We start from the raw sequence: 17,314 nt of genomic DNA, 5'->3' as shown, positions 1-17,314 counted from the left end.
TTTAAATTCTCAAGTGTTAGTCAAGTCAAGCCCGCATGTTCCACAAAATGCCACTCTTCTGGCTATGTGAAAGTCTAAAAACAGCAAGAAAGAGAGTTGTTGTTGTCAGCCATATTTTTGTGGGGGTGCAAGGAGAGGGAAAAATAATAGAATCATTCATTTCTGAGGAAATAAATATGAAATCAGCTCATAATTTTCATTTCCAAAAAATCAGCAGTTGAATAACAGCCCTCACACCTTGGAAAGCTCTTGCACCAAAGTGGATTGACATGAATCATGTCTTCAACATGAGAGATGTCAGGTGAAACTGAAGCCAACATCTGTGGCCCACCTGTAAGAAATCGCCTAAAGGAAATGGGATTTGCATATCGAAAACTCAAACGCAAGCAGTCCTTAACACTTAACAGAAAAAACAAGGGTACAGTGGGCTAAAGCAAAGCAATCATGGACTGTGGATGATTGGATGAAAGTAATATTCAACGATGTATCGCAAATCTGCATTGGGCAATGTGATAATGCTGGAACCTTCGTTCACATTCAACCTTCACATTCCTACAGTCATTGATGACATGGGGAGATGGCAGTTATGACATCTTCAATAAATGCACGTTTACCTTGATATTTTGGACACTTCTTATCTCATCAATTCAAAGGAAGTTTTTTCGGATAACATCATTTTACATTATGATAAAATGCATTGGCTTTCCATCTGATAGATAATCGCAGTACTGTAATTTGTCTTTTCCGTTTTTTTAGATCATTGATGAAGAGGACACACAGTTCATGACCAACTGTCCCCCGGCAGTGACAGAAAGCACACCTCGCAGACGCACCAGGATACAGGTTTATTGGACAGCGCCACCTACTGGGAGTGGTTGTGTCATACTCAAGTAGGTTGTTTTGTTAAATTAAATAAATAAATGTTTTGTTTTTGCCCGAAATGCTATCACAACCACCAACAAGATGACATTTTCAATTTGAGAATTCCAGCATGAACTTTAGCATATACAATGTTACATTTCTATGCTCCCATCACCCTATTTATGAGAAAATTCTCATAGTAAAAATGTGTACAGTATACTGTAATTTGGTGGCTTTAAGAGGGGAGTTAACTCTGATGTACCAGGTTGACTTTGCCGTCTATAGTGCCTAACAGTCTGGCATTTGGCCATTAATATGAAGAGGAATTGAATTTTGAATTAATTAATGATGGATACTTTCATTAGTCGCTTGTGCTGCTATTCCACTAACTCCTAATTTACAGAGTAAGCAGTAATTGAATGTGCAATTCAAATTGTCTCACCTAAATTGTCCCTCATTTTGTATTTTCCCTTCATAATGGCATATTCATCTCTGAAAACTTGGAGCGTAAATAGCATCCCCACTTTTTAGCCTGTTTTCTTTTGTCAGCACCTCATGTTTGACTCACATTCGTATTGATGGCAACCTTAAAACAGAAGCAGGGACAGGGAGGACAAACTCTGTCCAACAACTTACCTGAACTGTACCACATATTGCTGTACAGTTGCAAGAACATTTAAGTGCAAGTCCTGCGCAATCTGGAGCAGGTTTTCATCCAGGATGTCTCTGCACATTGCCACATTCATCTTTGCCTCAATACTGACTAGTCTCTCCATTCCTTCGGTTGAAAAACAACCCCACAGCATGACGCTGCCACCAACATGCTTGTCTATATGGATGGTATTGGTCAGGTGATGGCTGTGGTGGCTGGTTTCCTCCAAACATGACACTTGGCATTCACGCCAAAGAGTTCCAATATTTGTCTCATCAGACCAGAACATTTTCTTTCCCACAGTCTGAGAGTACTTCAGGCTCCAAGCGGGTTGCCATGTGCCTTTTACTAAGAAGTGGCTTCCGTCTGGCTACTATACCATACAGGCCTGATTGATAGAGCGCTGTAGTGATGGTTCCTGGTCACCCGCTTGACTCTTCTTCCCTTCTCCCCCAATTGCTCAATTTAGACAGTCAGTCAGCTTTGGAAGAGTCCTGCTGGTTCAGAATTCCTTCTGTTTACGGACGATGGAGCCCATTATGGCTTCAGCCACAGGTGCTTGTTTACCTGTCGGATGAGTAAAGGCACCTTTGGCTAAAGCCAAACTGTGGCAGGGTTTTTGCTTTCTGGACCTGGATTTGACAACCCTGTCACGGAGTGCCGAATCAGATTTTCTGCCCCTCCATCAAGTACAACAAAATTGCATTACATCACCTGTGCAGAGTTAGACGTGCTTTTAGGTAGTCTAAAATGTAGTCTACTTTTTGTAACCAAATTTGCAGATGTACCGGGGGTGTGGCAGAAATGCCCAGAGAGGCGTAGCGCGTCTACCAAATCTAAAACACAGTGAACTAGACCATTGCCCCTGCATTAAAATTAAGATGTGCCCATTCTTACGCCGAGCACAGACTATTTTCTCTTAGCAAATTGATGGATGTGTCAGGGGCGATGCAATTCTGTGCACCGTAACGCCCAGAGAGGCCCAACACAGCCCCGAAGATGGGAGAAGAGACTTGTGCCTGCACGAAAATTCAGTTACGCCCATTTTTACACAGAGCCAAGTCGACCAAAATAGGGCCCGAATACTATTTGTGTTTTTGCTGCTTCAGAGTTTCATTTGCAAAGCCACAAAAAACAACATTATTTCAATAATACATAAAATGGGAGAGGAAACACATCTGTGTTCACTTTCATATGTTAAACTGCCTTTCCATTGTCTGTCTTTCTCTGTCATCATTCACAACTGTAGCTTTTCTCATCAGTGTGGTTTTCATCTCCTCACCTAAATTCCAGAGGGAAATACCTTCCATGACTCTCCCACAGCTGAGAGAGATGCACGAACATGCCTTTACACTCCCAGCTGTTAGTTTTAATTTACCTGCTGTTTTCTCTATGACAGATGGCATAAATCAATCTCAGTGTTTGTTACAATAAATCTTGCTCTGCAAAAAGGCACATCTGCTATGCAAATTTACCTCCAATTACTGTCACCACCCCCCATCAACAGGAAGATAAAGATTCAGCATAACACCATACAACAACTTCTGTCCCACTTCCTCTAACTCTTCTTTAACTTGGCTGTCAATTTAACTTTTAAACTTGATGGATTTTTCCCCATAGCAAAGTCTTTTAAATCCCATTAATTATAAACAGGAAGTATGTCCTTTGTAGCACATCTGCGCTCCCATTAAGTATGGGGAGCATTTATTGAAGAAACGTCAACCCAGACACATTTTCACACTAAACTTTAGAAGAAAAAAAAAGACCTAGACTGCACCCAGGGAACACTCATTTTACATCAACGCGTTACTGTAACTTGTCTTGTGTGTTTCTCTCTGGGCTGGAGAGACTGTGTGTCTCCAGTCCAACAAATGTCTCAAATTATTCCTGGAGGCTTTAAAAGCAAACTCCTTAATAGTGCTCCAGTAAACCCTTCTGTCACTGGCTGTTTCATCGGCGAAACAGACTAGTAGGATTATACTTTTTAGGATGCTGCCAACTCCTGCTGTTTCAAACTCACTGCAATTATACAACCAAGAACACATTGTCCAAAAGAATTGTATTTACTTATCTGTTAAAATGCTCTACGAAGTAAATATAATCTTCCCTTTGGTTAAAAAAAAAAAACAGTCCATCTAGTTTCGAAACTACTTGTCTTATTAGGGTTGTGGTTGAACCACAAAAACAATATGTTAAAATAATAATTTTAATCTGAAGCATTGCCATCCATCCATTATCTGAACCGCTTCTCCTCACAAGGGTCGCGGGGCGTGCTGGAGCCTATCCCAGCTGTCTTTGGGCAGTAGGCGGGGGACACCCTGAACTGGTTGCCAGCCAATCGCAGGGCACACAGAGACAAACATCCGCACTCACAATCACACCTAGGGGCAATTTAGAGTATCCAATCAACTTACCTTGCATGTTTTTGGAATGTGGGAGGAAACCGGAGTGCCCGGAGAAAACCCACGCAGGCACGGGGAGAACATGCAAACTCCACACAGGGAGGCCGGAGCCGGGATCGAACCCACGACCTCTGAACTGTGAGGCGGACGTGCTAACCAGTCTTCCACCGTGCCGCCCTGAAGCATTGCATTTTCGGAATAATAAATAAATAAATAAATCATGTAATTGGGAGCTGTGATTAAAAAAATAATATTAATGTTATAGAACTGTAAAAATGTATTCAGTGTATACTATTTAGCAGAGCTTGGCATTTTACAAAAAATTCCCAGTCCGTTTATCACCATCCGTCTGCAGCCTGGGTACCCTTCCGCTGTCCGTCTCTCCTCCTTTTTGTCCGGCCAGACCAAATAGTAATCGTATCAATTTAAATGGTCTTCCGTTAAAGTTTCTGTCAACCAACTTCAACCAACCATCTAGTTCCAGGATCATGCGTTTTTACTTAATAAAGGTCAATCTTCCTTAGACAAGATACATTTTAACCTGTAGAAAGCTGACAAGAGACTTCAGTAGATGTACAACATTTAAGGTTGCAAAAGCAATGTGTCAACATTTAAACTGTGCATATATGTACAGCACATCCATAGGTCCAATATGCTTCTGCGCTTTACAACAAAAAGCCAGTTCCATTGTAAATGCCAATCCCCATTCTTTAAACATTTGTACTTTTCTAACTAGTATGACAATCACACTTAGAAAATGTCAAACATTTGGATTATTATATGAAAACAGATTTGTTCCTGCAGCTATCATTCATATGAATCTGGTGTGACAGCGGAACTAGTGGATTTTAGTTTCTCATATTTTCTGATTATCAGACCCCCGAGCACTGCAGTGGTAACCTGACGTGCCAGATGGATTGCTTCATAAATCCATCTGGGAAAGAAAAACTGTTTAGAGCAGGCAGTGAAAAAGGTGAAATGCTGTTTTTCAAATCCATTATAGGTCAATCAGACCAAAAATTAGGTGTGCACTAACAAAGGACAGTAATATCATAACTTAAGATATCTGCATTCAACCAGGTTGCAGACTGATTTGAAGTTATTTTAGCAGCTATAATTGGTTGAGTCTCAATCTTGGCAAGAGCAGTCACTGAGTTCTTAAAGGCAATTTGCAGTGCAAGGTGACTCCTGTGGTATTTGTTTGTATTTCTTGAAATGGATTTTATGTGGCGGCACGGTGGAAGACTGGTTAGCACGTCCGCCTCATAGTTCAGCGGTCGTGGGTTCGATCCCGGCTCCGGCCTCCCTGTGTGGAGTTTGCATGTTCTCCCCGTGCCTGCGTGGGTTTCCTCCGGGTACTCCGGTTTCTTCCCACATTCCGAAAACATGCATGGTAAATTGATTGGACACTCTAAATTGCCCCTAGGTGTGATTTTGAGTGCGGATGTTTGTCTCTGTGTGCCCTGCGATTGGTTGGCAACCAATTCAGGGTGTCCCCCGCCTACTGCCCGAAGACAGCTGGGATAGGCTCCAGCACGCCCTGCGACCCTTGTGAGGATAAGCGGTATCGATAATGGATGGATGGATTTTATGTCGCTGCATTTCGCTTCTTTCTTCATTACAAACCACATTTACTTGACTTTACTTGACCATGAACCTCTTGGCTAAAATGGGTCTTGAAAAGGTGTGGACCTTTGCCAAGATTGAAAGATGTATTAATTATTAAAGATATAAAGATTTTTATTCCTCGATACAAAGAAACAAATCGTAATAAGATCCTACCTGAAGTTGTGTTGGACGTTAACATTTTCAACCATGCATACCAATTATTTTTTTGAAACTACAGGATGTTTGAAAGATAATTTTAAAAGATAAAGCAAAGGTTCATCCATCCATTGACTGGAGCTAATCCCAGTTGACAACGAGCCATAGGCAGACTGTAATGCTGTAATGCTCGCCAGCCAATCATTCCAGTGGCCATTCACACACACATTCTCACCAATGCGCAATTTAGAGTATTCATCTGGAGTACTCTTTGAAAATTCACGATAGCAGGCCTGAGCCGAGATTCCTAACCCAAACCTCAGAACTATAAGGCCTACGTGCTAACTACCAAGAAATCGTTCTTCTGAAACAAACATCTTTGGAAAAATTATGCCCAATCTGATTCAAATTTCTTAACTTTAATTTTTACTAATCATACCGGTGGGCTTGCGTTTTGCGTCATTTTACTTGAATCAAGACATTTTTGTTCGACCTTTTTGGAACAGGTGCAATAGGATTTACACCTATTAATGCAAAAGCTGTACACTTAAAATAAGTCAACTGTGAAGCATCCACCTCAGTTTCTTGGCAAGTAAAGTATGTCAGCAACTTTTAAATAACTCTCCATCAATTGTTGTGTCTGCTCAAGTCAGCTGCTGCCACTGGCCCTGGAACTCACTGAGCACTTCTTTTTGCACCTTGAGGGAGGAAGTCAAATGTCAGACCTTCCTCAGCTGTCTGTTGCCTGAACTCTTTTCAATCATCCTGTAGAACTGTCTACCTCGAAAGAAACAGCAAGTGCTGACTTTACCCAAGGGAATGATGTAGTTAGTGGTTGGTTTGACCAGTTTTGAAAACGTTTTTACTACCTTCTCAGTTTTTTGTCTTTGTTTCCTTCTTTCTTCAAACATAGTCATTAATCTTAAAATGAAAAATCATTGCAAAATAAGATCATTTTAAGTCTGTTCCAGAATTGCCCGGCCTAAATAAAAAATCGATCCGAAATCTATTTCTATTTTTTTCTACATTAGTTTCATTGCAAGATTTCCCTGTTTTTCTGACTTCATCATGCAGTGTACTGAGGGGAACAAGGACACACGAACACTCACACACACACACCCACGAGCACACACAAACACACACCCACACAGACCCCCCTCCCCACACACACACACGCGCGCACCCCCCACACACAGGAATGTTTCATATCCTTGAAAGAGAAGGTTTTCTGTGAAGTAATAACAAATAAAGACTTACTGCAAGACTATGAGAGCATAAAGAAGTGTGTGCAAAAAGAAATCGAGCAGGAATGTGGCAGGGATCCATTAAAAAATAAATATTTGAAAATAAACTCCAGCTGTTTAATATTCTATCACCTTCTGAGTTGGCACATTGAATGTATGTTCTGTGTATCTATTAGTTGCTTCGAGACTGCTGTTTGGAAACCTCACCGCACAGGCACATGAGGTTATTAGCAAATTCATTAAATATTAGGATTCCAAGAAAAACAATTCACAGTTGACTTACTGGTAACTTGTATTAAATTGTCCTGATTGTTACGTCTTGTCCTTATTGCGGTCGTGGGTTAGTCGGCGTCCATCCCAGAAAAGATTGAGCAAGGGTACATTTCGCTTTTACCTCCACCTGTGGACAATTTGTTATTTGAACATGTATGTTTTTGGAGCACTCAGATAAAATCCAAGCAATCACCTCTAGATCACTGTGCTGACAGTCAGTTAATCATTCTTTTCATTTTGCAAATGTGGCCAAAGTTGTTGTTGGTAGGTGTTGATAGTTTTAGTTGCAATAAAAAATCGTGACCTATTTTTATGAAACAATTTTTCAAACAGTTTATGAGATGATGGAAAATTGTTTGGTTTCAACTTTTGCCATCATGAAATACTCATCTTTACAGCCAATGTTTTAAGAAACCCTTTAGCAAGTTTAAAAATAAGTTAACCACTATTAGTTATATATGCATAGGCTGGGGAAATTGCTGTTTCCCTTTACTTGAAGAATGAAAAAAAAGATAAAAACCCACAATGGTCATTAAAATCACTTGTAACTAGTGTGATAGTCAAGCCCATGCCAACCGAGACCAAAATATTATCGAGACTAGAGAGTATCAAGACCAAGACTTTTGGAAGTCAAGACCAAGATGTGTATATATACGTTTAGAGGAGTAAAAAAAAAAAAACAAGAACTGGTTCATGAAGCAGATTTGAAGTTTAATTTTCCATTCACTAGTTTGCAACAAAAACAACTACAACAAAAAAAAAATATTGTAGTGTATAGGTTTTGAGTTGTTGCACATTCATGCAGTCACATTAAATCAGTGCAATCAAATGATTTTTGTACCGCTCCATGAGACTGGCCCCGCCCACGTGAGCAAACTGCTCTAGATGTCTGAGGTATGAAGAATGCCTCATCCAGACTTAATTGTTCGGCTCTAGATGTACTATTAAACTAAACTATTGTACTAAACTCTTAGGGCTCTTTTTCAGAGACTGCGCTCGGGCGTAAAAACTGGCACATCTTGATTTTCATGCAGGTGGGTGCAAGCCTCCTTGATTGTGTTTGGAAAATTGGCAGACTGAACTGCAGCATGCAAAACATGACAATTTGATGGCTGAAAGTAGAAAAAATTTACGCCTGCTGGAAGGAGGTAAGTTGTGGTGTACACTAATGTGATTTGATGAACGTGATCGAGGTGCAGGCAGACCTATTCGGTGCTCCGGGCACGTGTGATGGATGTCATCGGATTTCATTCATAAATATAACAACAGCGTGCATCACACCCTCTCAATCATTGTACAAATAAATTCATTGAATCCATTAATATTGCAGGAAGTCCTCGAATTACAACGTACATGACCTCCGACGTTTCGACTTTACGACGCCCATGCCTCTTCTGCCATTTCGTCCCCAGCACCATAGTGACTACGTTTACATGCAGTCAATATTCGGTTTAAGGTCAAAATTCAGATTTCTGAAATACTCTGAATAACCTGTTTACATGAATGTGTGAGCTGTCAAACTCATGCAGACTGCTTGTTACCATGGAGGAGCGCTAAGAGCTAGCAGGCTAGCCCTACGCCGACAACTTTTAAGCTAATACTTAACTAATCCCTGTCACGAATCACAAACAGTTTTAAAAAACAGTTTTAAAAAACATGAAGCTAGCAAAACTAATTTCACTCACGGGATGACACTATCTATCTATCTATCTATCTATCTATCTATCTATCTATCTATCTATCTATCTATCTATCTATCTATCTATCCATCCATCCATCCATCCATCCATCCATCCATCCATCCATCCATCCATCCATCCATCCATCCATCCATCCATCCATCCATCCATCCATCCATCCATCCATCCATCCATCCATCCATCCATCCATCCTTGCAGCATGGTGCACAAGTGTTAACATGTCTGCCTCACAGTTCTTGTGCTTTGGACTTGAATTGCAGTTGCTCAGGTTTCCTCTGGTATTCCAAAACCATGCATATTAAACATCCATAAAACAGAAAAGACCAGACAAATATGAAAAAAAAATATATCATATAATTTTTTGGTTTGTTTGTTTGATTTTTTTTTTAAACATATTTGTAATTAGAGTAATTGAAAGCATTTAAAATACATTACCTTAATATTATGGTAGTTGGATCATGTTACCAACTACATTTTTTAACAGGTAACTAGTAAGTGTGTCGGAATATATTTTTAAAGTACCGGTAACACTTCCAACCCCGCCACCCACAAATATAATAGTTTTTGCACTGTATCTCATTGAGAGTCATTCTAAAAGTCTCCAGCCAAATGCTCCAACAAAGAGATGTTGAGGTATAAAGAGAGGAATTGTGAGATCCCACTTAATGCAATAAAGGAGTAATTTAGTTCACTGAGGTATTTAAACCACCAAGCCTTCCAACTCTTTTTGTTCTCTGATCAATACTTACTGTATAGCTCTGTCTGCATTCAGACTGAAGAGTTTAGAACACATTGTCAAACAGCAGCTCACTGTTTGATGTAATGTCACGGAGCAAGCTGATGTTTTGTTGACCCTTCCTGTAGTTCTTGCAGCTACAGCATGAGAATACTGATGGCAAGACTGAGTGGAAGTTTGACATGAGGCGAACATGCGGACAACAGTCTGGACAAAATGCAGAGAGAGGTAGTGAACGTGTTTGTGCACAGTGCTTTTACAAGTTACTTGGAACTCAGATTGGAAAACTTGTCACTACTCTTTAATAAATGTTCTTTGGCTCTTTTTACTAGCCACCCACGTCGGACAACTTTTAAGTTGAACTTTTAAGAGCATATTTGGATGAACTCAACCTCAACTACCAGAAGGACACTATGACCTTATAAACACTCACAAACACTTGCCTGGACATACTCTAAGGACTGAGGAATTTGCTTTTGGAAGCACAAAGTACTGTACAAAAGATTGAAGACAAAGCACAACTCTGAAAACTGTTTCAGTGCCAAATGTTGCTGGAAAAAAAGTTGCTTATTTAAAAACGTCCACTTCTTTCCCTCCAGCTAATGTGCATTTTTATTCAGTTCATTTTTGACAGTTCTTCCCATGACGAGACAACATAATCTAGTGGTCCTGACTCATTATTCTCCAGCATTGAAATCGAAATAAATTTATCATGCTCTGATTTTACAAATACCGTTACATGTACAGTATATCAAAGATTATAGATTTTATTGAAGTAAAGAAAGTAATGCAAATAATAATTCATTGTATGATTCTTAAATTTGTGGCAGCAACTTTGATTCAAACATGAATACCGTAAATTTACGGACAACAAAACATACCTGATTAAAAGCCACAACAGCTAAATTTAGCCATAAAAAATAATTTATACATACATTGGTCGCTTCATACTAATAGCCATGGATCGCCATATTATAACATGGTATATGCATAAGCGGGCAGCACTGGCTAGCTCGCTCACAGCCTCCCTGGTGATAGATAGTGGGCCATCTACCTGAACGCCAACATGAGACCGGCTCGCGGGGGCCCCTCTGATGGCTTCTCATTGGTCGGTGGGGTGGTGGGGTGAGCGACCCAGTTGTTGGCCGAGGAAGCCATTCGCAGTTCTTATTTTTCGGTTACGCAGCTCAGGGAGTCGTCCCGGCTGAACTGCAAAATTCCAAAATCACACCGAGCACCCCGTGGGCTGGCCCGTGACTTGCAGCCAAAATGTTTTGGATAAAGGGTACATAAAAACATTACAAGTGTTTAGTTTACTTTTCTTTTGCACAGTGCTTTTTCCTAATGTTACTACTCATCTGACTTGACTTGTCTAAAATGCTTGATACCTAAGAAGAGTGAAATAGGCTTACACGTTTCTAGTTTTGTATTCATAGATACTTTCATAGTTTTTGTAGTGTCAGTGTACAAAGTGATTTTTGGTTTCATTTTAAAATACACTCAACATTTACAGCTAAGACTGTTAAGGCCACAGTATAGCCTCCAATTTAAGTTGTGTCATCATTTATAAACATGCTTGGAATGCTGGTACAAGCTGCAAAGTTTAATCAAAATTGAATGTACTGTAATGCCCTTCAGTGTGGTCAAAGAATCACCAGTCACTGATGCAATCTGTTCGCTGTTTTAATACACTCGACAGACTGCTCGAGCCCAACTTCTTCCAACCTGGCTCGTCCCCTCTCTATGACGTCACCGGCCACTCACCGGCCCCGTCCTGACATGCACAAATTAAAAAGAAAAAAAAAACCCTGATATTACAGTACTATCATCATCATCATCATCATCATCATCATCATCATCATCATCATCATTTATATTTAGTTTGTCCACACCTTAAATAATTCAGGCTGTAAAGTAATTATGGTTATGTAAGAGAAGCTGCTTGCAGGAGCGATATTCTGCGTTTTACATATGATCCGATTAGTCGACTAATTGTAACTGATATCGGTGTCTAGTTGACAAGCAAAATAATCGTTTGTGGGTTAGAATTGTTATTGCATAGCGTACACGGACTAGTTTAGTGCTCAACATTAAGCAATTTTATTCACGTGACGTGCATGATACGTGCCAGGCAATGCAGAAAATGAAACCTGAATTACAAATGTGTGCTTGCTCATGCATCCGCGTGCAGGAGATATAACTTCCGCCCTCCAAACTGAACCTCCTGCCACCCATTCACTACATCAGGTAAAACTGTCAAGCACCACCAGTGAGCAGCATCGACAGACTCCTTTAGGTTACTGTTTTAAAAGTCAATATACAACTTTGCACTGGCATTTCCAATTCAAAATGTTAAAAGTGTCAAAGGAATAAGCTTTACCTCCTTTGGATGGTGAGATATTGACAGACAGTTGTCAGATGCAATGTTTGCATGGTCCGTGAATTATTCCCCTCCTGAAGTGATGTTGTTATCTGTAATTTGGAGTTAGGAATTGTAAGGGAATTTTAATTTCCATTTTCATTCAAGAGAAAAATAAAAGAAGACAGACATTGCATGTCACTCCAGCTGACAGTCCCAAGAGACCATGACTACCTCAATTTTTTTATTTTCATTTTATTGGTACATTAAATGATTAAATGACACACAAATTGACCATTAGCAACACTGAATATGTTATGGAGTCATCAACTGAAGCATGGTGATGTACTGTATATTTCACTTTTGCTTTCAATTTCATGCCTTAGCAGTCACCCTATTGCACCATTTGCTCTGTTAGATTTATAGAAGCAATATAACTAATAACTTCAATATAATGTCTCCAGTTGTTCCCTTGTGTCCAGTCAATGTGTTTTTGCTCACTTTAATAACACACTTTTATGTGTCTCTGCTTGATGAAGTACAAGCACCCATGACCCTGTTGTCACCATACCGACAGAATAATAAACTTTTATGGTAAACATTTTAAGAACTCTAAATGCAAGATAAGATTCCCATGTTTTTTTGTTTTTTTTACAAGAAGGAAAACACGCAATAAAATATAAGTTAAAAAAAAAAGATTTCCAGTTTTTGTGTAACGAACTGTTAAATACAATATGCTGTTTGATATCTTGCGCAGTATATGTTGAGGCAGGTGAGGTTTTAGGCAACACACCACATTACATCTTAACAGTGTATTTACACTAATTCAGTGGATGACTACAGTGGACCCCAGTAAAAAAAAAAAAAAAAAATCTTTTTGGTTTTGGGTTTTGTTTTTTTGGGGGGGGAGTAAACCTCTGTTTTCCATGGAACATTTTATATATGAAATACTTCCCAAAGTTTTTAGTAGAATTTTGATTTTTTTAATCCCCAATCAATTCAATTATCCGCGCATTATTGCGAGCCGGCCCAGTCACTATCCCCCAGCATATGTAACTTAAAATACATAGTTTTAAGTTGTAATATTCACCATTCACCACTAAAGGGCAGACATGGCTTGGTTGCTTGTTATATTGTTTCTTATACTGACCTATACTACAACATGAGTAGGCCTAATAACTTTTTTGCAGAGTAGGAATGACATGCAAGGCAAACAGTACCTCAATACATGAGGTCCTCGGGTTACGGACGAGTTCCGAACTTAAGCTGAATTTCTGCGTAAATCAAAAATACCCCTTTAACACCCCCCAAATCTCGAAATAAATATTCAATATTCATCGCCGTCTTGCCTTTCTTCGACCTTTTGATGATATCCAGCTTCATTTCGATCGTAATGGCTTTACTCTTGGATGGACTGTCTTCGCAAGAAGTCGTCGTAGTCGAAAAAGCGTATGTGGAGTACCGTGTAACCCGAGAACCTCCTGTAATATGAACATTTAGAGTTTATTTTTGTGAAAAAACACACAAAATGAGTTCTTGCACTTAAAATTGGTATTGCTTTGCTGTTCGGAGGTTTATGCTGGGGGAAAAAAATAATAATAGTGTGTGGTTATTTTATTGTTCGCTTCAAACCCTGTTTTTGAATAGTGGATCTTTTATACATTCGTTGAGCAATCCATCCATCCATCCATTATCTATACCGCTTATCCTCACAAGGGTCGCGGGGCGTGCTGGAGCCTATCCCAGCTGTCTTCGGGCAGTAGGCGAGGGACACCCTGAATTGGTTGCCAGCCAATCGCAGGGCACACAAAGACAAACATCCGCACTCACAATCACACCTAGGGGCAATTTAGACAGTCCAATCAACTTACCATGCATGTTTTTGGAATGTGGGAGGAAACCGGAGTACCCGGAGAAAACCCACGCAGGCACGGGGAGAACATGCAAACTCCACACAGGGAGGCCGGAGCCGGGATCGAACCCACGACCTCTGAACTGTGAGGCGGACGTGCTAACCAGTCGACCACCGTGCCGCCTCGTTGAGCAATATATTATGAAAAATAAAATACAGTAATCCCTCGTTTTCTGTAGTTAATGGGGATCAGAACCCCCCACGATAGGTGACCCACGAAGTAGAGGTTGATTTATTGCTATTATTATGATTGTTATTATTATTTACATTTTATATCATATTTCTTCGAAAGTTTTATTATGGGGGGATTTACGCCTCTATTACGCCGTTGCAAACCCCCCGGCATGGTTCCCACCCTTCTAAATACTTGTTACACAGGAAAATTTAACTTTGAAAATGCAAAATGAAGAACGAATACCAAGCTGCAGGCTGTGAGAGGAACGCGCGCTCCAACCCCGGTAGCGGACGATTACGACATAACATTAGCTGATAACTCCATTAAAATTTTGAATGTATCCTAAAATTGGCTTACCTTAACTAAAATGTTGTGGACCACCATCACAGTTCTTTTAAGTGTTTCTATCAAAAATGTTGTAGCTACAATGTATGAACGAGAATGGCAGTACATTACATTCACTCACTGACTCGTTGGTGAACGGGAAATGGCAGCACGTTCACTCACTGACTTGTTCGTGAACGCGAAGTTACCTCACTGATTCCTTCGTGAATGCCAATAATGTGTCAGTATGTTCATAAAATCCCGCCTCCATCTGACGCCGGCTGCTGATTGGTCGTTTGCGAAGATCGACGACATGCGTGTGGCTGAGCTCAAATGAACTGAGAAAAGAACTAATCACTCTGTTCTGTACTTGTTCTTTGCTTGAATAATGATATATATAAAAAAAAAAGAATGAATCACTTGAGAAAGTGATCCATTCACTCACTTTCACTGAAAAGATTCTTTTTTTTTTATTGAATCGGTCGCGAACGACCCAACAACACTTTTGCCGTGGTGCATTTTATCCAAAGATACAATCATCGTCGTTGTGCAAAGTGAAAGTGTCATTACTTCTGCCGCCATTTCTTCTTTGTTCCTTCATTCTTCTTCATTGTCATCTTCTTCTTCTCTCTTTCTTCTTCCTTTAAAACGAAGAAGCACGGTCGCTGGAAGTAATCGTGGCTTAACTTTCTCTTTGCACAATAACATCAACAAAATCTTTTGGGTAAAATGCAACATGGGATTCTACTTAAGGTTAAGCTGTTGTAAGACAAACTTAAGGCAAATCTAACGAACACTTTAACATTTTATTTGTTGATCTTTCGTCGTCGTAGTCGTGCTTGCCAGGTGGCTGAGCGCACTCCGCTCACAACTTCTTAACACAGTTGAATCACTATCGGCTTATCTGGCTGGCTAAATGAACGGCACATTTGAATAACGTTTTGAGTTTCCGAACAGAACGTTGTTCAAAAGTGCTGTTCATTTGTTAGCATGGACGAGACTAGGGAGAGGCTGCGATGTCGCACCTTTTATGAGTGCCCGCGGGTATGTACAAAGCCTCAGAGTCAACTCACCTCTTTGAAACAACGCGTCTTTCTGCAATATGGCTGCAGATGGGGCTGTATTTTTCATTTTTATTTTTTGATGCATGTGAAAATCCGTGATGCACTGAGGCCACAAAACTCGAACCGCAAAGTGGCGAGGGATTACTGTACCTGTATATTAAGAGCACATATGCACATGTTTTGTCCATATTTAAAATTGCATTTTTGTCATACAGCCTTGGTTAGGAAGTGCGTGCTCTGTGCCTTCAGTATGAAAAATTGTCGCATCCCTCCATCTTTTAAGTTGCCCATCCCTGATAGTTGTTAACATAAAAAAAAAACTGTCCGAGCAGCTGCTATTTGTAAAATGAGGCTCCCTATGCCAACACACCTGATCAGGATCCTTATCAGGCTTCTTCAGCGCTTGCTGATAAGCTAAATAACTTAATTAGATACAAATATATTCATATTTTCTGCATGAAAGTATGTATTTTTTAAAATTCGATAATAAAAATGTAAATTCTTTAGGTACATGTTAAATATTGCAATAATATTGATATTGCAATATGCAACACCCATATCGCATATTGCAAGAGACAACACCTATGATGTTTACTTTCATCTGTCAGACGCAGGTTAGATAGCTGTGTGAACTGTGAAACTAAGATAGCTAGGTGAGATTGAAAGTTTAACTCATTAGTTGTTGGTCAAATACTTCATGTGGGTTCTGCATTTAATCGAGAAGCCAATAAAGTGACAGATAGACATCACGATGATTGTAATTTTGGTACTATACTATTAAAAAAAATAGTGATAGACCGATTATTAGTAGGAGGCCGATAACCGATATTTAAAGCCGATATTCATTTGTAGAAAAAAGGGGTAAAATGGTGTCAAAATTATGAAAAATAAAAACTCCAACACTTGATTTAGTTTAAATGCATAAATAAGCACATGTATACTAAGCAGCTTTAGTGATTTACCACATGTTAAAGCTTTATTAGATCTTAGATAACAGACAACTTTGTTTTGAAAGTCTAACAAAAGCTGCAGGGAGCTCCCAGGCTCAGCTGTCACAGCTGTGTCTTCTCTCCATTCCTTTTCGTGGGTGTTCCGTCATTCTTGTGTGTGTCGCATATGCAGCTGCCGTCTCTGCCATACTGAATTTCTGTGGAAGCAGAAAAAGTGACTTTTTTTTGCTCTAAATGTTTCTAAGAACGGACTTTCACTTGAAGTACTTTTTCCTCAATTTTGCACATGTGCAGCACTTTGTATGGTGCGGTGGTTGCTATAAAGTGCTCTATTAACAAAGTTGAGTTGACTTTAGCTTTTCATATATCATTTTCCTGATTAGATAAAAAATCATAAATTGAGCTTATTATTGAAAAATAGACCGTGTCGGCTCTCTGATCCCTTTAAGTGGATATATTCATTTTATACTACTAAGTTGTTATTTTATTTTTTAGAGATGTAAATGTACATTTATTTTTTTAGAGACAGTCATTTTTTTTAGTTTGATAAGTGAAAAAATAAAATAAAAATAATTTTAATTTTACACTCTGTTGAGGTTAGGTTGGGTTATGTTATTTTATTGTCGGTCTTCAGCGCTGGCCACGCATGTGCCAGAGCAATGAACAACAACAACAATGGACACCTGCTTGCAGGAGCGTTTGTATGAGGAGATTCACCAGTATTTCCATCCAACATTACAACAAACAACAACTGCAACAGCAGGTTTTTTTGTTGCTCTCACATGAGTGCCATTTGGATTAGAAATGATCTTCCAAGAAGGGATGTTTTTTGATGGGGATGCATGGACCAATGTGCATGTGTGGAAAAGACTTGTACCCTGAAATATAGTATGACTGG

General features: G+C 39.6%; 1 protein-coding gene across 1 annotated transcript in view; it reads left to right on the top strand.

Moving 5' to 3' along the window:
• spon1b (spondin 1b) overlaps nt 1-17,314 on the top strand; it is a 99,333-nt gene that overhangs the window by 29,613 nt on the left and 52,406 nt on the right. The window contains exon 3 of the mRNA XM_086028986.1: nt 757-890. Within this exon, the coding sequence (XP_085885112.1) occupies nt 757-890 (134 nt within the window). The remainder of the gene's footprint in view (nt 1-756; nt 891-17,314) is intronic.

This window comes from Filicampus tigris, chromosome 4 (assembly GCF_054856515.1).
Source record: "Filicampus tigris isolate MCC_2025a chromosome 4, RoL_Ftig_1.0, whole genome shotgun sequence".
NCBI classification, from domain to species: Eukaryota; Metazoa; Chordata; class Actinopteri; order Syngnathiformes; family Syngnathidae; genus Filicampus; species Filicampus tigris.
The sequence above is the reverse complement of the archived record's forward strand: the minus strand, read 5'-3'. Positions and strand labels throughout refer to the sequence as shown.